Source organism: Typha latifolia, chromosome 3 (assembly GCF_019914945.1).
Source record: "Typha latifolia isolate L0001 chromosome 3, TyphaL0001v2, whole genome shotgun sequence".
Classification (NCBI taxonomy): Eukaryota; Viridiplantae; Streptophyta; class Magnoliopsida; order Poales; family Typhaceae; genus Typha; species Typha latifolia.
The window spans coordinates 708,292-729,594 of record NC_133088.1 but is presented as its reverse complement, the minus strand read 5'-3'; the positions used below and the strand labels follow the sequence as shown (position 1 = coordinate 729,594).

The window sequence follows — 21,303 nt, the reverse complement described above, 5'->3', positions numbered from 1 at the left end:
ACCTCTTAGACGCCGTTAATAGAAGTCTTAAACTTATCTTTCTATTCCTTTATAGTAGAAAAAAAATATTAGAATTTTTTTAGCTGAAAATATAAATTTACCTATCTACTGTTACCTATCACCAACCCTCACTACCAGAGAAACCCATCCTCTTCCCTTCTCATCTTCTAACTCCTTTCTCGTCACATTTTCTTTTCTTCTTCTTCCCTTCTTTTTCTTCTCCTCAAAGATGTAGGAGATGAACTAAAGCTTGTGACATATAGATCTAAGTGTTGTTCTTGTGTTGACAAGGAGATAAAAGGAGTCTTTGCTTTGAATATTTAACTGAAAATAAATGAAGGGACAAAAGCACGATGCACACGTGACTTCTCTATCATGAATCCCTCTTATTTTCCGGATGAAATTTAAACCTTGATATCTATGGTAGGCTCAACCTAAACTATAGTTAATTTATAGTTACTTTAATTTATCTGTGGGATAATTTTTCGTTTATTTTTGAGAAAGAATTGAAAACTAAATCAAATTAAACTCTCTTTTATAAAAATAAATTTAAAATTGCCCTAAAAGTTATTCCAGTCCAGCCATGAGTCCACCCGGATAATATGCATTTGTCCATGCAATGATGGTCAGACTAGGCAATACCTCGTCTTCCTCTACATATACAATGGATGTTTTATGTGCCATCACACAGTGACAACAAGATATCCTGTGGGTTAGTTTTGGATTCAGGAATACGTCTAAATGAGATTAAGGACAACTAGCACTTGATCCCAAGAAGAAAAAATAAATAAAAGGACAAGTAACTCCAGGAAACTAAAGATATGATATTGTCCCACATTTATTCAAGATTCATCAGACCGTAAGTTACGCATCTTTTCTACTCGGCTTTTTCCCAGTTAACGAACAAAATTTTATTCTTTCTCTGTTTTTGTTTCTCATTTTTAACTTTTGGTGTTTGCATGCAGTTTAGTACCAGATATATCACATGTTTCTGCTGAGATGTGCAGTGTTACTAAGCTTATATTTCTCTGTCCTTCTCCATCGATCGTACCTATCTGATTAGATATGGCAAGGTTTAGTTTACAGGCGTTTCAAACTAGGCAAAGAAAGCTATCATCTTCTTCCAACCTACTTCCTTAACCTACCACCAGATCTTCTGGGAAGAAGTAAGAAAAGACAAAGATATAATCAACTATTAATTGGGATAACCTTAGTTTAAGATGATATCATAGATACGAATTACGTTTTGTTAAGCCATTGGATAGCTAATGACTAATATTTAAACTCCAACCGTAACAATCATGCAACCCATTAAACTAGAAACTCTTATCTATCATTTCCCATGAAAAGAGGACGAAGCATTGGTACCAACCTCTCATGCAACTTGCCACGTCTGCACTGTAAACATAATCTCATTATTATCCTAAGTATAACTTTCTCATGGCTTAATTAATTAACCCACGTTGGATTTGCCTGCGAGACTTGGCAGTTGTCGGTTAATAGTCCCTCTTCGAGTCTGAAACTTCATCACAAGAACTTAACCACCACGGACAGTTGATTCCCGTACATGTCGAGCTGTCAACTTGTACTAGTTTTTTTTTTAATAACCCTATAATATTATTGGTGGCCCTTTATTTTTACAAATTTTATTAATGTAACAAGGCAATTTCGGTCCGTCGATCGAGATGCTATTACTACTAACTACAAAAAAAATACATCGAAATCAAGGGCCATATGCATCAAAAGAAAGTGCTTTGGATTTCACAACACTAAGATTAGTCAAATTAATGAGAGGTTAGGTGAATGAAGCTACGGAAATGGAGGCAGGAAATGACTCTAGCTATTACCTATTCCTTGAATTTTGTGCATTACGAAAGTGATATGATATTGGAAGCATATGCAATGGAGATTCGATTTTCTTATGAGGTTACATAGACACAACCACGATGATGTTACCCATGACGAACGCTTATGTGAAATGTATCTATCTCCTTTGTGTACAAGAAAACCGGAAGGAAAATTTCCATATTTTTTACTTAGCTACCATCAACTTTTTTGTTTCTCTACTTCTTGCATCATTTCTTAGGTCATTTTCATAAGCTAGCTAATTAATAAAATCATATATATACAATTTCGATCTTTCTAAAGAGTAAAGAACGGCGGTTGAGATCGGTTCCGGAAGTACCAATCACTTTTCTAAATTGTAAGGATAAATTAGTCATATTTTTTTATAAAAAATAAAAATAAAAATAAATTGGTAGAATTCCTAAGGAAACAGTTATAAGAATAAGCAATAAAAAAATACTTAAATTTTAATTTTTTTATCGATTAATTTAGTCACATATATAAAATGTCTTATATACCCTTTAATTTATTAAAAATGAAGAAAATTATTTTCAATAACCAATTGGTTAGTATGGCATAATTGCTGTATTATTGATCACATGCATTTATTACTTTACTGTCATTTAGAATTATAAATTTTTACCAAAAAAAGAAGAAAAGAATTATAAATGGCTGTAAGCTTCCAGAAGAGAGAGAAAGAAGCACATGTACGGCTTTCAAGAGGTGGTAGGTTGTGATGCAGCCCTACCTGCAGGAGTAGTTTTTTAGAACCAATGTCCCAGTGACAAGTCACTGGTTGCAGGTTGATTGGATCTAACCATTGAATAGTACGCAAAACAGAGATTTGAATTGACGAATATACTCTATATCTATATGTCCATATCCCTTCACTCTCCAACCTCCGAAATTATTAAATCATATCGGCCACGAAGACTTTTATCCCTACACCAATCAGCATTATATAAGAAAGTTAGAACACTCTCAGTCTCCTCCCCTCCTCAAGATAAGACCACCCATCTCCGGCGACCATGGCCGGCGGCGGACACGGCGGCGGCACCGGTCGGCTTGAGAGCGTCCTGACCGACACGTCGGTCCCCTGGACGCAGCGGATTTGGTCGGCGACGACGATAGAGATGAAGCTACTCCTCAGCCTCGCCGCCCCGGCGGTGATGGTGTACATGATCAACTACCTCATGTCCATGTCCACCCAAATCTTCTCCGGCCATCTCGGCAACCTCGAGCTTGCCGCCGCCTCCCTCGGTAACACCGGCATCCAGATCTTCGCCTACGGACTCATGGTATTCATTCCACGATTAATTCATTCATCGAATTAATACTTTTTGTCTCATTAATTTTCAATTCACAGCTAGGGATGGGGAGCGCGGTCGAAACGTTATGCGGTCAAGCATACGGTGCGAATAAATACGAGATGCTCGGCGTGTACCTCCAACGCTCTACGGTGCTCCTAGTGGCCACTGGAGTACCGCTAGCGATCATATACGGCTTCTCCCGGCCGCTGCTGATACTTCTGGGGCAATCGAAAGAAATCGCCAAGGCCGCCTCCATCTTCGTCTACGGTTTGATCCCGCAAATCTTCGCGTACGCCGTCAATTTCCCGATACAGAAGTTCATGCAGGCGCAGAGCATCGTCGCGCCGAGCGCGTATATCTCGGCGGCGACGCTGGCGGTGCATCTGGTCCTCAGCTATGTCGTGATTTACCAAGTGGGTCTGGGCCTGTTAGGGGCCTCGTTGGTGTTGAGTCTTAGTTGGTGGATCATAGTGGTGGCCCAGTTTGCTTATATTGTGATGAGCCCAAAGTGCCGGCTGACGTGGACGGGGTTCACCTGGAAGGCCTTCTCCGGCTTGCCGGAGTTCATGAAGCTATCGACGTCATCGGCGGTGATGCTGTGCCTCGAGACTTGGTACTTCCAGGTCTTGGTCCTCATTGCTGGCCTGCTCGAGAACCCGGAGATAGCACTCGACTCGCTCTCTGTTTGGTAACTCGAATAGTCAAACTAATCCATGCTGATAAAATTATTATTCTAATATCTGATGATTAATATTTCCTTTTTGGTATTTGTAGCATGACAATTTCTGGGTGGATATTTATGATATCGGTTGGGTTTAATGCTGCTGCAAGGTAGGCCTGCATCTGCGCCATCGTGGTTCTCTCACTGCCATTTATTTCTGGGTGGATATATATATATATATATCTTTCTTTTTCCATAGACAGTTAATGGGCTCCTTGGAATTAATGCCTATTTAACCCGCAGAGCCTGGAGCAAAGTCATCCATCATATGTGTAGTTAAGAGTTCGCTCATATATTAGTTAATAACTCCAATGCCCATGATTCGTGGTGATTAATTTACTTCGGGTTTTCTTTGTGATTTTTTCCATTTGGCACCGTGCATTATGTTTTATTTCAGTTTACACCCTGTTCTTTTACTATTCTTAATCAATTCATAGGAAACTAATGGGTGAAGCGTGAACAAGACTTATTTACAGATGACTAGTTTAACGCTTGAAATTATTTTCTTGTCTTCTTAGTTCTATGACTATTTAGATTACTGTTAGTAAACGAGAAGCTTTAGCTGATATGGATCTCATCCACAGTGTCCGAGTGAGCAACGAACTCGGCGCCGGAAATCCGAAATCTGCAGCATTCTCAGTTGTAGTCGTGACAACGTTATCATTCGTAGTAACAACGGTACTGGCAATTATAGTCCTCTGCCTTCGTGACTACATCAGCTATGCCTTCACCGAGGGCGAGACCGTGGCCCGCGCCGTCTCCGACCTCTGCCCGTTGCTCGCCGTCACACTTACGCTCAACGGCATCCAACCTGTCTTATCCGGTGAGGAATATTCTATTTAAAGCTATCATTATCTAAAAGTCTAAACAGCTTAACCTTTGGGATATTGGTATGTAACTTAGAAGAGATACTGACCTGGTATGTAATTACTTTGCATCATGAATTGTGAAGGTGTTGCTGTTGGATGTGGATGGCAAACATTTGTAGCATATGTTAATGTTGGTTGCTATTATATTGTTGGTGTTCCTCTCGGAGTTCTCCTTGGATTCAAGTTTGGCCTGGGAGTAAAGGTAACAGGGGCATTGCATTCGTATATGCAGAACAACTCTAGTCTGAAAAGCTTTTAGTTACAGAGTTTGTAACCATATATTTCTATGTTCATAGGGAATATGGGGTGGTATGATCGGAGGAACATTTATGCAAACACTCATCTTGATGTGGGTTACTTTCCGGACCGATTGGAACAAAGAGGTAATTGTCAATCAATTTATGCCCTGTAAATTATCAGAGACCACTAAAAAATGATTGTAGGATCACATTATTTCTTATATCTAGAAGTAGATGTGATATTGACACTTAACCATATTGCTCAATAATGAAATCAACTTCCCTTTCTTTCCATCATAAGATCTATTCAAGTGACATAAAATGCAAAGGTAATTAAGGATAGAGTTAATAGACAAACAGTCTCATTAACCTTCAGGATCATATGTAATATTATTACTCGAGAAACTTGACCAATTATTCTATCATGTCACATAAACAGTCTCTAATATTCTGCGACAGATATATATGAGAGAATAAGTTATCATGTCACATCTAATTACTGATGCATTTTTTCACTGATGTCTTTGGTATTGTAGGTGGAAGCAGCCACGAAAAGATTGGATCAATGGGAAGCAGACAAGAAGCAGCCCCTACTTGCTAACCAAGAATAATTTTTCAGCATTGAACAGAGGAGAGATTCATTTTGTGATCCCTGAGTTTCTGAGTTTATCATTATTGTCCAATAATTTGAAGCCAATTTGTAGCTTATCAAGTAGGAGGATCATATATCCACATGGGGAATTCTCTAAGTGAAATGAATAAATATATAATTGCGTAATGCTTATGTATTTTTATTTTTATTTTTTTGAAAGCAAGCGAATTAGCGAGGCCTACTTATATAAATTTTATTCATGGCATAATGCTTATGCTCTTTAATACGCTTATCTTCACAAGTATTTACATAACTTGGACATGTTAACCATAAAATCTTACTTATTTTTTCTATGTTTAACAAATATTCCCTTCCTTACTAACATCATCTGCCTAAGAAATCAATCCCAAGAGATATGATTCCAAAGAAATCAAAATTTATTATACTTGAAATAAAATTAAATTATAATTCAAAAAATTAATCTAACTAAAATAATATCTAAATCATTTATTTTGAATCAGACAATTTAAAAATTATATAACAAATATTGTGATTACCTTTTATATCCTATTTAGATGAAAACAAAATAACGTAAATATCTAAAATCTAATATATCTCATTATCTAAAGGAGATTATTCTAAAAATAAATTTCTAATTCTTAATCATAAATACTAATAGTAAATAAATATTAACATGAACCAATAAAATATAAGCATAAATATCTAACTTATCACTGTTCTTAACAAACCAATAAAATATACATATAGAAGAGATCATAAACATTCAAATATCTTCAAACAAATTTTATCTAATAAAAAAATTACTACTAATTTTTCTGTATTAATAAAATAAAATAAAATATGAATGAAAAACGTAACTCTCACGCTTATCCAAATAAATTCTGATTTGCTCTCAACTCTCTCTCTCTTTTTTAACTTCCTTCTCCCTTCTTCTCATTTTTTTTTCTTTCTTTCTTGCACTCTCTCTCTCTAAAGTTTAGGATTTTTCTTCTCTATAAATTTTTTTATTGCCTAGTATATATAAAAAGATAATAAGAATTTAGTTTGTTTTTTCTATTTCCTAATAAGATTCTAATACTGATTAAGAATAAGTGCATTATCCTTATCATTATTTATCTATTTATTATTTCACCTATTTTTGGTTATTACACATCATGCTATAAATTTACAAATGATATAGTTTTTACGAGCTAGCTTGTCAAAAATAATTGAGTTATCCATGAAGTGCTGATCCAGTTTTACAAACTAATCACAAACAACTAGAAATTGTTCAGAGAATGAATATGAAATATACGAGTTCCAGTTTCCTCCTCTGGCAGCAAGGTAATTAATGTAAAAGAGAAACAGGAAACATATACAAGATGTCTATCAAGGAGGATAGAAATAAAACCAAAATGTGAGGGTTAAATTTGTAAAAAAGAAGAAGAAGAAGAAGAAGCATGTACAACAAAATCAGGGTAAAGGTTACCAGTTTCTCAAATTGTTTATCACACCAGAAGATCGAATGCCACTCTTGCAAGAAACCAAACAAACGACATACATAGTACTCTCCAAAGTTAGTAACGGAAGTATTTCTTCACATTAGGGAATAAGTATAAGAAAAACAAAATCTAGCAAATGTCATATGAGTTAAGTTCATCCCCTTCATTCAGCATCTGCACTGGCAATCCAAAGTAGTAGAGTGGTCAGAGATCTTCCGAAATTGTTCACTCTGGAACGATGAAAGAACCGAAGTTAATTTACCGTCTAATAAGTTGAGACCTACTGGAAAGACAAAAAGAATTGGTGTGGAACAACTAGTTTATTAACTAGGATCACTGTTCAGAAGATGGAAGAAGACATTTGCAAGTAAAAGCTGTAGGAGAAAGTACATAATCACACACAGCTCTGCATTACAAAAAGAGAAACATGAACAATAAAAGCGATCAAATTAGGTTTGTTGGCATTGGCTATCTAGATAGAGTTCATTCGTCATCAAATATATTACTAGGAAATGATAGACAGCAATTGGGAGTTGCAGTAAGGAATGGTGGTCTGAGAATTACCCATGAAATCAACCAATTCTAGTTTTTATCAATGATTTATGCTTTTCCAACTGCTCCGTCAACATGGGATGGCAATTATTGAAGTATAAACTTGTCAGGGATGTGGGCAGGCCCTTCTCCGGCAGCGACTGGATCTCAGGACAAGAATATATATCTAAACATTCAAGGGAAGTCATGCTATGCAACTCTGCCGGCAGGGACCGGAGATTTAAGCACCTGTCAAATTGCAGTGAATTGAGTGATTTAAGGCTTTGCAAGCATTCGTGTCCCTCTCCACTAAACATCACTTGCTGCTGAGAATCACATATAGTGAGACGTTTGAGTAAGGGGGACAGACTTGTCAAAAATGACAGTTTGAGGATAGCCGTGTTGTCGATGGTCAAGCGTTCGAGCGATGGCTCCCCCTCAAAACTCATCTGCACTTCGTCATCGGGCATCAATGGATCTGATTCTATTACCTTTGGACAATTTCGGATATCCAAATATTCTAGGGACCGGAGAACTTGTATCCCATCTAAAGACTCCATGCCTTCACAATCCAGAATAACTAACTGACTAAGTGCTCTCAGGTGACACAGCACTTGCGATGGAAGGGATGTGACGTGTGGACACCTACTTATAGTCAAGTAGGTTAGAGCTGTGAGGTTACGTAGGCAGTTGGGAAGAGACTTGTCGAGATCGCCGCAGCTATCCAACATTAAACTTTTGATGGAGGTTGGTAAGAGCATTTCCCTCGGGCAAGTGAGCTTGGGGCAATTTCTTATTTGCAAGTTCTCAAGGGAGATGAAATCTTTAAACCTTTCCACTGGCAGCGACACGAGTTGTTCGCAATTCCAGATGTATATTGACTTGTTGGTCGGATGCAGGCAGCTGTGTGGCATCAGCCACTCTTCAGCAGTAGTTGTCAGGTTTGCACACTGTCCAGTGGGTAACTTAGTGAGAGATGAGCTCTTGATGATGCTCGTACTGCTGTTGATGAGCTCTTGTCTTGGAAGTGCAACCCTTCTTACGTTAATCAGCTTCAGATCACTCGCAGGAGGGAGGAAAGGTACCTTAATATTTGGGCAATTTACAATGTCGAGACTGCTTAAGGAAGTGAAAGATGCTATCTCCATGAGTTGTGGGCAATCACGCACTTCGAGACTCGTTAAGCAAGGCAACATTTGCGTCTGCACCCACTGTGAAAGTTTGGCGCCTCGATAGCCTTGGATTTGCAGCCGTTTGAGATTCGGATGTGGCTGGAGTCCATCAAGCACCCCCTCGACGTCAAGATCCGAGTTGTTGCTCTCTGACATACTACTGTCTCTACAATAAGACCATTGTAGCTCCAACTCATTAAGGTACTCCTTATTGTTTAGCTTAGCTTGACGAGCATCTTCCTTCTTCTCAACGTTCTCAAGTTTTTCAACAGATAGGCTTCCACGAAGCTGGTTCATGTCCTTTAGTTCTTCAATATTCACATGTCCGTGTTGTTTTAGGACCTCAAAATTTCCCAAATTTTGAAGAGAAGTAAGCTTCCCAATCTTTGCTATCTTGGAAAATGTCATCCGGTACGGTAAAATAAGGTTCCGCAAATTAATCAGGTTGCTGAGACCTTGAGGAAAGCATGTTATTGGACATCCAGATAACTTTAAAACTAGTAAGTTGTAAAGACGACACAGTGCCTCAGGTAACCTTGCAATATCTGTATTAGATATGTCAAGGTACCGGAGATGTTTTAAGTTGCCAATGCTCTCGGGCAGTTCTTTGATCTTACAGTCAGATAATCCCAAATACCGTATATTTTTGAGTCTGTTGAACCAGAAGATATTTGTGGGACCCAAATCAGGTTCAAATTTAGCTGGGAGGACAAGCGATTGCAGTTTGTTAAAATTGCCTATCTCCATCAACTTGCTCGGTTCTAGGGTCTCAGTATATACTGTCAAATGACGAGTAGTGGTAACGATTTCTTGTTGAAAATTTTCAACTTGCATACTGAAGCATTCACTTTGTGAAATAAATTGTGACAGATCGTGAATCAAATCATGCATGACACATAGCCCATAGACACCATGACATAGCTGAAGGAAGGACCTGCTCACCAAGTCGTTGAAGTAGCTAGTTCCTATATCTTCCAATACCATGTCTCCTTGAGGTAAAATGTAGCCTTGTGCCAGCCAAAGATTGATTAACACATTACTGTTTAACATATGATCTTTCCGAAACATGGAACAAATTGAGAAACATCGCTTGAGATGCAGCGGCAGATACTGATAGCTCAGTCGCAGGGCTGGAAGAATATCATTTTCCTTTTGTGGTAGTTCCCACATTTTGCTCTTCAATATAGTCCGCCAGCGACTTGCTTCCATCTCAGAGCACAGCAGACCTCCCAAAGTTTTTGCCGCTAGGGGAGATCCATTCAACCTGGCAGCGATCTTCTTACCAATGGCCTCCAACTCGGGATGATCTTCTGGGTTCTCAAATCCAAATGCAAATCTCTTGAAGCACTCCCAGTAAGCATCATCTGGCAAACCCTTGAGAAATATTGGTTCCATCGTGCCGGTTATGTCGGCGACCTTTTGGGAGCGCGTGGTCACCAAGATCATGCTCCCTTGAAGCCCAGATCTCAGGGGTGCAATCAGACGCTTCCATTCCTCGCTTTCTTCATTCCACACATCATCAAGAACGAGCAAGAACCTCATTGACATCACCTTCTCCTTTAGAATCATTTGAAGGTCATTCAAGTTCCTGGTATCAGACTGCTTTCCTATCATTTCTGTAGTTATCCTTGTAACATCAAAGTAGTCGGACACACAAACCCACATTTTGGGCTCAAAGTGATCATCTACCCTCTTATCGTTGTATACAAGCTGAGCCAGGGTAGTCTTCCCCACCCCTCCAATCCCAACCAGAGGCAAAACTGACACGTTTTCTGTCTTTCTTCTCTTGGTAGGAGGAACAGTTACACCATCACCGCCGAAGCCACTACTGCCGGATCCAGATCCATCACCTGACTTCAGCAAAAGCTTGATCACCTTCTCTCGTTCGTCGTCTCGCCCGAACACCTCCGGTTCCGTAAGGAAGGAGGTCGTCTCTCGTCTCACTACTGACATGCCATACTGTTTCGATTCGTCATCTAAAGGTAACAGTCTAAACAAGGTTTCCATCTGAGCAGCAAGGTGATCTAGCCTCCCTTGCAGATCCCTCACATTATTGGGAGCACGGCTTATAATATTCCTTGCAGAATTTAGAGAGGAAGAAAGAAGCTGACTTGCCTGACTTTCTCCGCCCTCGATCTTGTGCTGCAACTCGTGGTAGTCAAAATCGTCGAGGAGGTTGTCGGCATCGTAAGCAGCGTTTTTGAGTTCCCTGAGGAGCTCGGGGAGGTCCTCATGCTTCCAAGTCCAGCACTCAGCTTTGTCGATCAGGACGCGGACCTTGGGCAGAGTAGTCCGCAGCCTTCGGATATCGTCCTTGAGGGAGAAGTGCTGAGTCAGCTCGCCGGCGGCGCAGGAACCCAAGGTGGACAGGGTGGAACCCATTGTTGCAGTAAGGAGCCCTTCCTTCTTCTCACTACACAAAGCGTACAAAGACCATCAACAACTCGTTTGTCGTGACTCCTGACCCACTGCCTAATGTATTCTACTCAACCAAGATGAATATAATTAAACTAAGTTACACCAGCTCTTTTGTCCTTATGCCTGGGATCTGACATGCATATACGTGTCCACACCAGAGCAGAACTTTCCACGAAGAAAGAGCAACTACTGGAGGAGGTTTAGAGTAGTTGAAGAATCTGATTGGAATAATTGAGAGACAAATCTTTTGTCGCAATACAGACTTCGTCAAAAATGGTGATTTAAGCTGTTGACTAAGAATCGAGAAACTTTTTTTTTACCCATCTCCCTTAATTTCACCCATTTTTTTATTTCCAAAAATTTAAAACTAAAATAAATTCATTGATTTAGCAAGACCGATCGATTTGGATAATGCAGCTAATACTTAAAAACAGAAAAAAAAAAAAAAAAATTTGATGCACATAACACCAAGGCACAGAATGTGATAAATGATACCGTAGGGAAGTGGGACTGAAGTTAGCAAGCAGGACGAGATTTAATGAATTCTCCACCGCTAATATAAGAGCAAAGGCTATCTCATCTTCCATGGTAGTAAGAGCCCTTCTACTCTACATCTGTGCTTAACAAGTACACGTAATTTTGTAAAAAGAATATTTCTTGATGGCCGGCGGCCACGGCACGGGTTCCGAGTTGAGCGGCCGGCTGGAGAGCCTACTGGTCGACCCCACGATCCCATCGACTCGTCGCCTCTGGTCGGCAATCCTTATCGAACTGCAGCTCCTCATGCCGATCGCCGCGCCCGCGGTGGTCGTGTACATGCTTAACAACGTGCTGTCCATCTCGACGCAGATATTTTCCGGCCATCTTGGAAATCTCGAGCTCGCCGCCTCCTCCCTAGGCAACAATGGTATCCAAGTATTCGCATATGGCCTCATGGTATGATACCTTATCCTCTATTATGAATCAATGTCTTAAACTTGAATCTTAACGCATTTAAAAAAAGAAGAAGAAACTTATCGATACAAATGGTAGTATAAGTTTAACACTTACTGGTTAAAATTCATGCAAAAATTTAAAATCATATTGCAATTAATTAAGAAATGGCTAATAGTTAGGTATGGGGAGTGCTGTGGAGACGCTATGTGGCCAAGCATATGGTGCACACAAGTACTCCATGCTCGGCGTATACCTCCAACGTTCTACGGTGCTCCTAATGGCGACCGGCATACCGCTTGCGGTGATCTACGTCTTTTCTAGGCCAATTCTTGTGCTACTAGGCGAGTCGCCGGAGATTGCAAAGGCGGCGGCGGTGTTCGTCTATGGGTTAATTCCCCAGATCTTCGCATACGCCGCCAACTTTCCGATACAAAAATTTTTACAGGCTCAAAGTATTGTTGCTCCTAGTGCATACATCTCAGCTGGTACATTGGTAGTTCATCTACTACTGAGCTGGCTGGCAGTGTACAAGATAGGATTGGGTCTGATAGGAGCCTCATTGGTACTGAGCCTGAGTTGGTGGATCATAGTGGCTGCCCAATTTGTGTACATTTTGACGAGCCCGAAGTGTCGGTTTACCTGGACTGGTTTAACCTGGCAGGCCTTCTCTGGCCTGCCGGAGTTTCTGAAGCTATCGACGGCGTCGGCGGTGATGCTGTGTTTGGAGACATGGTACTTCCAGATCCTGATCCTTATTGCTGGTCTTTTAGAAAATCCACAACTAGCACTTGATTCACTTACAGTCTGGTAAGCCTTGACTAATTTTGATTCCAATGAACATGTCAGTTCAGATAAAATAACATGTAAAATCTGACATTGTATTACAATATTTGTCGGTGTTGCAGCCTGACAATTTCTGGGTGGGTCTTCATGGTCTCTGTGGGCTTTAATGCAGCTGCCAGGTCTTGTGATCTTAGTTTTAAGTGCAAGGAAATATATACTAAACGCCAACTTGAACTAATTGAATTTCTTTCAAAATTCAGCGTTCGAGTAGGCAACGAGCTCGGCGCCGGCAATCCGAAGGCCGCCGAGTTCTCGGTGGTGGTGGTGACGACGCTGTCATTCATTATATCAGTCATCTTGGCAGTGATCATTCTCCTATGCCGCGACTACATTAGTTATATATTCACCGAGGGCGAGACGGTGGCGCGCGCCGTCTCCGATCTCTGCCCATTGCTTGCCATCACCTTAATCCTCAACGGCATCCAGCCAGTTCTATCCGGTGAGCTCTTCGTTATGCTATATTTCATCTTCCAATTCTTTTTATTAACTAACTTGATATATATCTCGTTAACATGAAGGTGTGGCTGTTGGATGTGGATGGCAAACATTTGTGGCATATGTTAATGTCGGATGCTATTATGTTGTCGGTGTTCCACTTGGTTCTCTGCTAGGCTTCAAGTTTGGATTGGGAGCAAAGGTAAATTATCTTTATCTTAATAAGTGTTGGATTAGATAGTATTAGAGTATCCGTATTGTTGCGCTCTGATACTAATTATTGTGTGGAATAGGGCAGCGGAAGTGAATCCTCATCTCATAAACAAATCCAATAGAATAATAAAAGATTAAGATAAACTAAATATTATCAAGACTAATACCAATACCAAATAGAATACCAACATCTCACAAACAAATACCACAACAAACACACCTCGCAGAACTGTTAGAATGGGTGGACAACATTTGAACGCTTGTGGTAATATGTTGGAACGTCTTTCTAACACTGTGACCATCCAAACTCTTAGTTATTCGAACGTCTAAATTCGAACGGATGGATGTCGTTTGGACGTTATCTTACAAAACTAGTACGACAGCAAATTGCAATGAACGTCGTTAACCCGTTCGAACGGTTTTCTTAATTTTCAGCCAATTTTCAACACATAATACCACTGTAATGACTAAGAAACTAAGTGTGATTAATTCTTGCTTGCAGGGCATATGGTCTGGGATGCTTGGAGGTACGTTGATGCAGACTCTAATCCTAATATGGGTCACTTTCAGGACTGATTGGAATAAAGAGGTAAAACCTTCTTCAATTGTTTCTTCAACAAGCATCCTCTGTTTTCATAAGCTAAACAACAGAATAGTAAATTAAAGATCATGTAATTCTCAACTGGAGTTCTCCTAGCTCTTCCAAACTCATCTGCCATTATGCATTGCAACTAAAAGTTTCTTAAGTTTATAATTCTTGGATTGCAGGTGGAGGAAGCCAAAAAAAGATTATGCCAGTGGGAGGACAAGAAGCAGCCACTTCTAGCTGACAGTGACTAACAAATGGCAAGGGTTGGACTCATTGATTGATGCCAAGCTGAATCCATCATCCCAGGAGTCAAAGAATCCCTTCAATTCTCCACCATCTATCCTGTAAAAGAATAAAGCAATTACTAGGATCATATGGATCGATATGCTAAATGACTGCTATTGCAAGCCAAGATCTATAACTTCTCAATATCACACTCATGAGGAACACGACAGTGATATTTCTTTTAACCTTATTGCAGATAACTACCTTCCTTTTTTTTTTTCTACTTTATGAATCGAGTCCTTGTTCTTTGAAATATTTTACCATAACTTAGTTTTACAAAAAAAAAAAAACCCTTTTTCACCTGGCAAAATAACTCCTAAAGGATTTTTTTATATCAAAAAGATAAAATATTCAAATTATATAATACCTGGAGAGATATATTTTGTAAATATACCGAATAAATATCTAAACGCGATTCTTATTTGCCGATTAACCTAGAGAGATTCTATGTACTTTTCTTGTTACGCTCCGATTGTTCACACAATGAGTTTCATGCATGATATAATCATTTCTTTGCCACCGTACGTACTTGGATTCTGATATATTATTATTTCTATTCTTTTCGGGCGAAGTACTTCTCAACGGCAAGAAACATGTCGGAATGTTTGCTAGATCATTTTCATAATTTGAAGAACTTGATACTCTCAATGGGGTACAAGGAAGATCCTATAGTACTTCTTTTGGCTTCCTTGCTCCTCAGCTCCACCCTTATCTGGCTTTTTTGGGCATAAATTTGAGGTAATTTAGCACATTTACTAGGATCCTTTCAGCCATTCAATTGTATTAGATCGCATGCGTAGTTTGTCGTTGGTGCAGGGTCTCCAATGGTTAGGAAAGGACTTTTCTACTTACAATGCATGACACGAAAGGGAAGTAAACTTTAATTGCTCCCAAGGTGGGTGAGATAAAGGAGCCTCATCTAAATTGGCGCAGACTTGAAACTTTGAGGCTCTTTCTATTGATTTATTGAGAAGTTTTGGATCACAGAAGAATAATTTCATCTAATCAAGGTTTCCAAAATGCAGAAAGGAAGAAGATTAGACCTCATCTTCCATTTGATGTATGATCACTCTGGTGCTGTGGTTGCCCGGAGCATAAGGAAGTTATCGGAGAGTTTCAAGCTCGAAGCACCAGGCTTTGCAGTTTAACAAGAACTTGTAATCACATTCAACACAAAATAATTTATGATAAAACATATTCAAGTTCAGAGTCTTAGAAGTCTCTGGTTGAGAATTTGGCAAACCAGAAAAACTAGACAGTGGATTAAGCTAATATTACCATAAGCACAATCCTTCATCAATCAAATACAAATATAACCTCAGTGGAATGGCTTGCTGGTATGAAAAAAACCAAAACTTTAAGCCTTCCATCTTTCTGACATCTGAGGATCACTTGTAACTGTCAACAACATGCAATTCTACAAGATGAGTCGTCCAAGAATCTTAACACCAAATTTGACCCTTCAGAACAGCTCTGATCATTTGAAGCCATGGGACCTTACTTCAAACAAATTTCAAAACATTGTTCTAGATGTTTGAACATGCACTACCGGATAGGATGGTACTGTGCTGATACTCGTTTGGGAGGAAGTTTCCGGAGAATATAAAGCACAAGCGCCGAGGGGAGTATCTCAGTTAGCTGTTTGATACAGCAATAAGAGAGTGAGAGAACTCAAATATAAGTAGCTTTCCACACCTATGAAATTGATTAATGTATCTTACCATGTAGTAAATGAGGTCAAGAATTGGGTGATCCAAGACCTCGAGAGATGCATCAGAATCAAATGCAGATAATGTGACCTGTCATCAAGCAATAGAGATAAACATAACATCAGTTTATTGCAAATGCATTGCCTAAAAGCATCAATAGTAAGAGATTGGTCAGACAACTTAAATAACTTCATACAGCAACATTGAAGGGCTTCAAATCATGTACCATTGATATTCACAAGCAACAGTTTATTGACCTAGCAACCAACGCACCTCTTAATTAGAAGAAACAACTAAGTAAAAAAAACCATTTTTCACATTAAATCCAGAACAGGATATTCTTTTTGTAGTCAAGTCATCATATGACAACTACAATTATATTAACATTCTGTCACTAATGCACGAGTACATAGACTAGTCATATAACAACCTTGGGAGTTTGTAATCATGAGTGACATAGTTACCCAAATATGTCCTGATGTTTTGCCTCGTTATGATGATTAGTTCCTAATTTATAGACTCATATTCGTGACACAAATGCATGATTTCTATTTTCCCTTTTTGGTTCTTTCTTTCCAGCAGAGAAATTAAACCCCAAATATTACTATAACATCATGATGAGATTACTAAACTACCAAGACTATTTCACTGCCTGAAGAATTAAAACTCACCACAGAGCATCTTATCAAGAAGCAGATAAAGCATATTGCTGTCACCGATCCGACCTGCATAATATTTTCCAATGTCAATAACTATCTAGGATCTTCATAGATCATTAAGCAATTATCAGTTTATTTCAACAGCAACCCAACTCTGATTTCTCTCAAACTACGCACAGATGCTACATCATACAAGTTAATCTTGTAAAGAAATAAATAAGAAATAGGTGATAGCTGGACAAGATTCAGGACAGACTTTGATTTTTACCTACAGGCCAGACTCGAAATCAAGATTATTTATCTTTCTCTAATAATTTAAAGATCAATCTTGTGCCTTTACTTGGCTTCAATGTAAAAGTGAGTTGAAGTAGTACTTGTGTTCAAGCTCATTAACAATGATAACAAACTACTTATATCAGCACCATACCTACCTTTCTGTGAATTTACCTGATTTTTTTTAATAAGAGTTCATATGCCATATCTCTGAGAAAATGTAGCTAGAGTATCTGTGATTATTTCAAGTTGAGTTTAATGGTACAAAAGGAGCTTCTCTATCTATAGATATTTTCAAAAATATCTTAATGTTCATAATTCATTTTAAATCTGCCGATCCTGAGTAACTTTTCCTATGCTAATGATCAGCTATTATAAGTACCTCATGAAGCTTCTTTCTTCGTCCCTTTGATTCAATTGGGAAACGCCTCAGTAAGAAAAATAGCCTGTGGGTGAAACAAAACCCTCATGAAATTTATGAACAGAGAAGCAGCATAACCAGCAAAAAACTGTTTGCCAATTTACCTTCCTCCATATATTAAGAACCCAAGCGCAGCTATAAATGAAACCACTGCAATAACAAGAAATTTAGCACAAAAAAGATTCATCATAGTACAATAATACAATTAGCATAAAATCAATGGCCATGATATTGAGATAAGGATAAAGATTTACCTGCTATGAAGATTTTCCCAACTAACTCGACAACATCGCTGTCATCTATCCAAAGGTATATCCAAATGCAAACCTGAACCAATGTATGATCTCCATCAGCCTAGAAATTAAACTTTTTGAAAAGAAACAAACATGATATCATATTAGTGCAATGGAACGTTTTGTGAGAGGACCACTCCCAAATATAGAGAAAATGGCATTTTTTTGCCGAGAAATCTCCCTCCCATGCAATCTGATGGACAAGGACTGTGGGTCTATATACAACAAAGATGAATATTGACTAAGAGCATAGTATGTACTAGGTACTACTTTTCCCTCCAAATTTCTGAGTACCCAAATAGAAAAGCACAGAACATTTCCAAGAGTACCCTTAAAAAAGGAAAATATTTCAAGGATAAGAAGCAACTCAAGCAAGTATGTAGGATAATAATCCAAGATGCAACATTGATAATGGCATGACCTAATTGCGACTCATTAAAAATGTAGTAAATTACTAGTAATAAATTATCAAAGATACCAACCCAAAATTGGTTGCACAATTTGCATTCTAGATGGAAACAACTTTATTGTTGAAACTACCCATATCATGTATTTTATATTAGATCTGAATGCAACCATGTATGAACCCCATGAAGAGAAAATTTGAGAAGTTGCTAATTTAACCCAGTGCAAGTTTTTGTATGGTAGCCCCTGGCAGTCATCATTGCAAATTTAAGTTGAAAATAACACAAGGAGTTTTAAGCAAATCTATAAGTGAAAGTTAAAAAGACAAACCTGAACTATATAGATCAGACAATTAACGCAGATATATACAGCCCTTAGCTTGTCCGTGGGAAGATTTCTTGCCTGCCAATAATCTAAGAAAAAGGTGAGGACATTTTGTGATAGGGATTAGCCCACAATTAACTGAAAAGCCTATTCCTATACAAGTTTGGAGTTTCTACTGCACTTGCCTGATGATATATTTCTGCCCAGAATAGAACAAGTAATGTGTACGTCGAGAAAAACAATAACCCAGGAAGGTCCAGCAGTGCTAAAGTGAAAACCTAGTACAAGAAAGTATTACATTCCATCTTAGTCGACAATAGGTTATCCAACAAATGACAATAATGTAAGAATAAGGAAAGAGTCTTTGACCATGATGCACAACGCAGACATAAACTTAAAAATGTTTAAACTGTTTGTGTATGATGTAACATTGTTGACACAAAGTTTAGCGTAAATCTGCATACATGAGACAAATATTAATCCATATTAATAAGGCCAAACACTTGTAACACCCATCAAGCTTTTCTTAGAAAGATATTACTAACATTGATGATTGTCCGGTAGCAATAGAGACTTAACATCTAGCATGTGCACTGAGTGATGTCTTCACCATTAATTAAATTTTGAATTCCATCACTCCTTTTACTGCCCTCCGTGGTTGCAATTATAGAAGACCACCATGTGACACAGCAAAGAGAGCATCCAAGTGCATGACACTCTCCACAAAGCAGGTCTAGAGAGAAAAGATATATGCAGCTTTACTTTCACCTATAAAGAGGTTTTTTTCCAAGACTTAAACCCATGACCCCTTGGACACAAGGGGCAAACCTTATCACCATGCTAATTGATATCGTCAAAAAAGAGAAAACATGTTGAGTGTGGGATCTGGGACCATGCCCTTTAGGACCAAAATAGGATTTTCTTTGGCATCTTAATATTTGTCAATTCGTCCTGATTATTAGTAAAAAATGACAATCTACTCAAGCAAAAGGTATTGAACATGGAACCAGCCAAATTGTGTAAATGCTGCAGCAATCAAATATGAATGGTAAAGTGTAGTTACTTTTGTCCTGAAAAGGAAAACTTGAGTGTGAAATCCGAACACAACAGCACGTACTGCAAAAAACATTTAAATTAAGTCAATTAGTAATTGCATGCAAATTACAAAAACTATGAAGATATGAAGTTATAAAAATTTACCTCCGTTTACAATAAAGTTCATAAGATGGAAAACCTTTTGTGTAGTCCAACCATATTCAGGAACTCGCATCTGAATTCTGATCAGTTGAATCTGCAAATAACATTGAAATTAAAGGTCTCCAACTTTCCATTTTCTATGTACATGAAAACGGAATTACTTGGATTCAAGGCAATCGATTTGCTTCCAAATTGACATCTTTTGATGTTCTTAGTATCGTATGGATATTCTCAGCTCTTATAGTAAATAGAGTTAAAGAACTCACAGCCCCTTTCCTAAATCATCCGAATATAGAATCTCAAAATCCTAACTACCAAAAATCGTACAAATCTCGGTGAAAAGCTCCTTCCATCAATCAATCTCACAAAACCATACGATATCTTCCAAAACCTAAACGATTCGAAACAGGAAACAGGTAGAAGCTAACAAAGAATGAACTTTAGAGAGAAAGGGAGGGGTTTAACCAGGGCGACGGCGGAGACGAGGGCGTAGGCGACGCAGAGGAAGAAGAAGATGCCATCCTGCCACTGCTGCGACTCATTGATCTCCGTCCACCAGTCCGGGAACGATCCAAGCACCAATCCCGAGGCTCCCTCCATGGCCAAGCTCGACAAGGAGGGGTCAAGGAGGAGTAGGAGGTGCCCGAGAAGAAGAGAGGAAGAGAGAGACGGAATATTGAAGGATCGAAAGGAAAAGATAAAAGAGAAAGGTGGAGATTTACTCGAAGGTCTCTTTCCTTGTCCCAACGAAGAGTGTTACCGAGTAGTATATCCGATGGATCCGATGACTATCCGGAGGGACGGCTGTTGAGTCTTGTCTTGTCCCCAAGGCGATGATGACTCTTTTTACAATTTTGCCACTGCTTAGGGCCTTTTTTGTTAAATCTAATTCTTTTTAGTGGAAATTTGCGTTTAGTCAAAATTACATTTTAAACCTTATATACACATATTTATATTTTTATTCATTACTATACTTTCCTTGTATTTAAACACTCATAATATCGTGATATTTTGAAAATCTAGCTTCTAGCTTTTTATTTATTTTATACTAAAGACTTGTCTTCTAAGAGAAAGAGTTTAATTCATTAATTAATAAAATGTCCTTTCAGTAAATAAAGTCCCAGAAATGGCAGACAAGAGAAGCTACAACCCATCAGAAAGAATTATTCCATTCATAATTTTTACAAGGATGGAAATAAATAGATAGATGATCGTATAAATAAGAAAACGTATTGTATCTTATCGGATCTTGAATTCAGGATTAACGGATCCGTTTTGGTATTGCTATAGGCATTCCAGTCATTCATTAATTTAAATCAACTCAAGCATACGAGCCCACTTGCTGGTCCTTGCTCATCTGCCAATCCATTCCAAGTGTTAGCTGAGGCCTGGAAGCCTCTTGGCTTGCTATCAAAGAGTGCTTGGTAGATCCCTACCTACTTACCAATCACCAATCATATCGATCAATTTATCCCTTGAGGTATAGTTTTTGGAAGCATTGCGTTTAAGATTCATATTCATG

The 21,303-nt window shown here is 38.6% G+C and overlaps 4 protein-coding genes across 5 annotated transcripts; 2 read left to right on the top strand and 2 right to left on the bottom strand.

Moving 5' to 3' along the window:
• Positions 1 to 2,741: 2,741 nt before the first annotated feature.
• LOC140785268 (protein DETOXIFICATION 40-like) lies at positions 2,742 to 5,762 on the top strand. Its single transcript, XM_073133074.1, has 7 exons — positions 2,742 to 3,143; positions 3,212 to 3,843; positions 3,930 to 3,986; positions 4,461 to 4,699; positions 4,829 to 4,947; positions 5,042 to 5,128; positions 5,521 to 5,762. Exons 1-7 carry the CDS (start codon positions 2,874 to 2,876, stop codon positions 5,593 to 5,595), a joined length of 1,479 nt encoding a protein of 492 aa, XP_072989175.1. The 5' UTR covers positions 2,742 to 2,873; the 3' UTR covers positions 5,596 to 5,762.
• A 1,277-nt stretch (positions 5,763 to 7,039) lies between these two features.
• Positions 7,040 to 11,163, bottom strand: LOC140785267 (disease resistance protein RGA2-like). Its single transcript, XM_073133073.1, has 2 exons — positions 7,643 to 11,163; positions 7,040 to 7,308 (listed from the first exon to the last, which is right to left on the bottom strand). Exon 1 carries the CDS (start codon positions 11,161 to 11,163, stop codon positions 7,651 to 7,653), a length of 3,513 nt encoding a protein of 1,170 aa, XP_072989174.1. The 3' UTR covers positions 7,040 to 7,308; positions 7,643 to 7,650.
• A 490-nt stretch (positions 11,164 to 11,653) lies between these two features.
• On the top strand, positions 11,654 to 14,685 carry LOC140785266 (protein DETOXIFICATION 40-like). 2 transcript variants are annotated; one of them, XM_073133072.1, is made up of 7 exons: positions 11,654 to 12,135; positions 12,311 to 12,942; positions 13,041 to 13,097; positions 13,179 to 13,417; positions 13,497 to 13,615; positions 14,129 to 14,215; positions 14,395 to 14,685. In XM_073133072.1, exons 1-7 carry the CDS (start codon positions 11,860 to 11,862, stop codon positions 14,464 to 14,466), a joined length of 1,482 nt encoding a protein of 493 aa, XP_072989173.1. In that variant the 5' UTR covers positions 11,654 to 11,859; the 3' UTR covers positions 14,467 to 14,685. The 2 variants fall into 2 exon arrangements, with proteins under 2 accessions (XP_072989173.1, XP_072989172.1); XM_073133071.1 differs by having other exon boundaries at positions 11,719 to 12,135; positions 13,041 to 13,417.
• Positions 14,686 to 15,643: 958 nt separating this feature from the next.
• Positions 15,644 to 20,575, bottom strand: LOC140784815 (tobamovirus multiplication protein 1). Its single transcript, XM_073132381.1, has 11 exons — positions 20,247 to 20,575; positions 19,785 to 19,875; positions 19,648 to 19,700; positions 18,770 to 18,862; positions 18,591 to 18,662; positions 17,817 to 17,889; positions 17,667 to 17,712; positions 17,524 to 17,587; positions 16,881 to 16,934; positions 16,222 to 16,299; positions 15,644 to 16,138 (listed from the first exon to the last, which is right to left on the bottom strand). Exons 1-11 carry the CDS (start codon positions 20,379 to 20,381, stop codon positions 16,046 to 16,048), a joined length of 852 nt encoding a protein of 283 aa, XP_072988482.1. The 5' UTR covers positions 20,382 to 20,575; the 3' UTR covers positions 15,644 to 16,045.
• Positions 20,576 to 21,303: the final 728 nt, after the last annotated feature.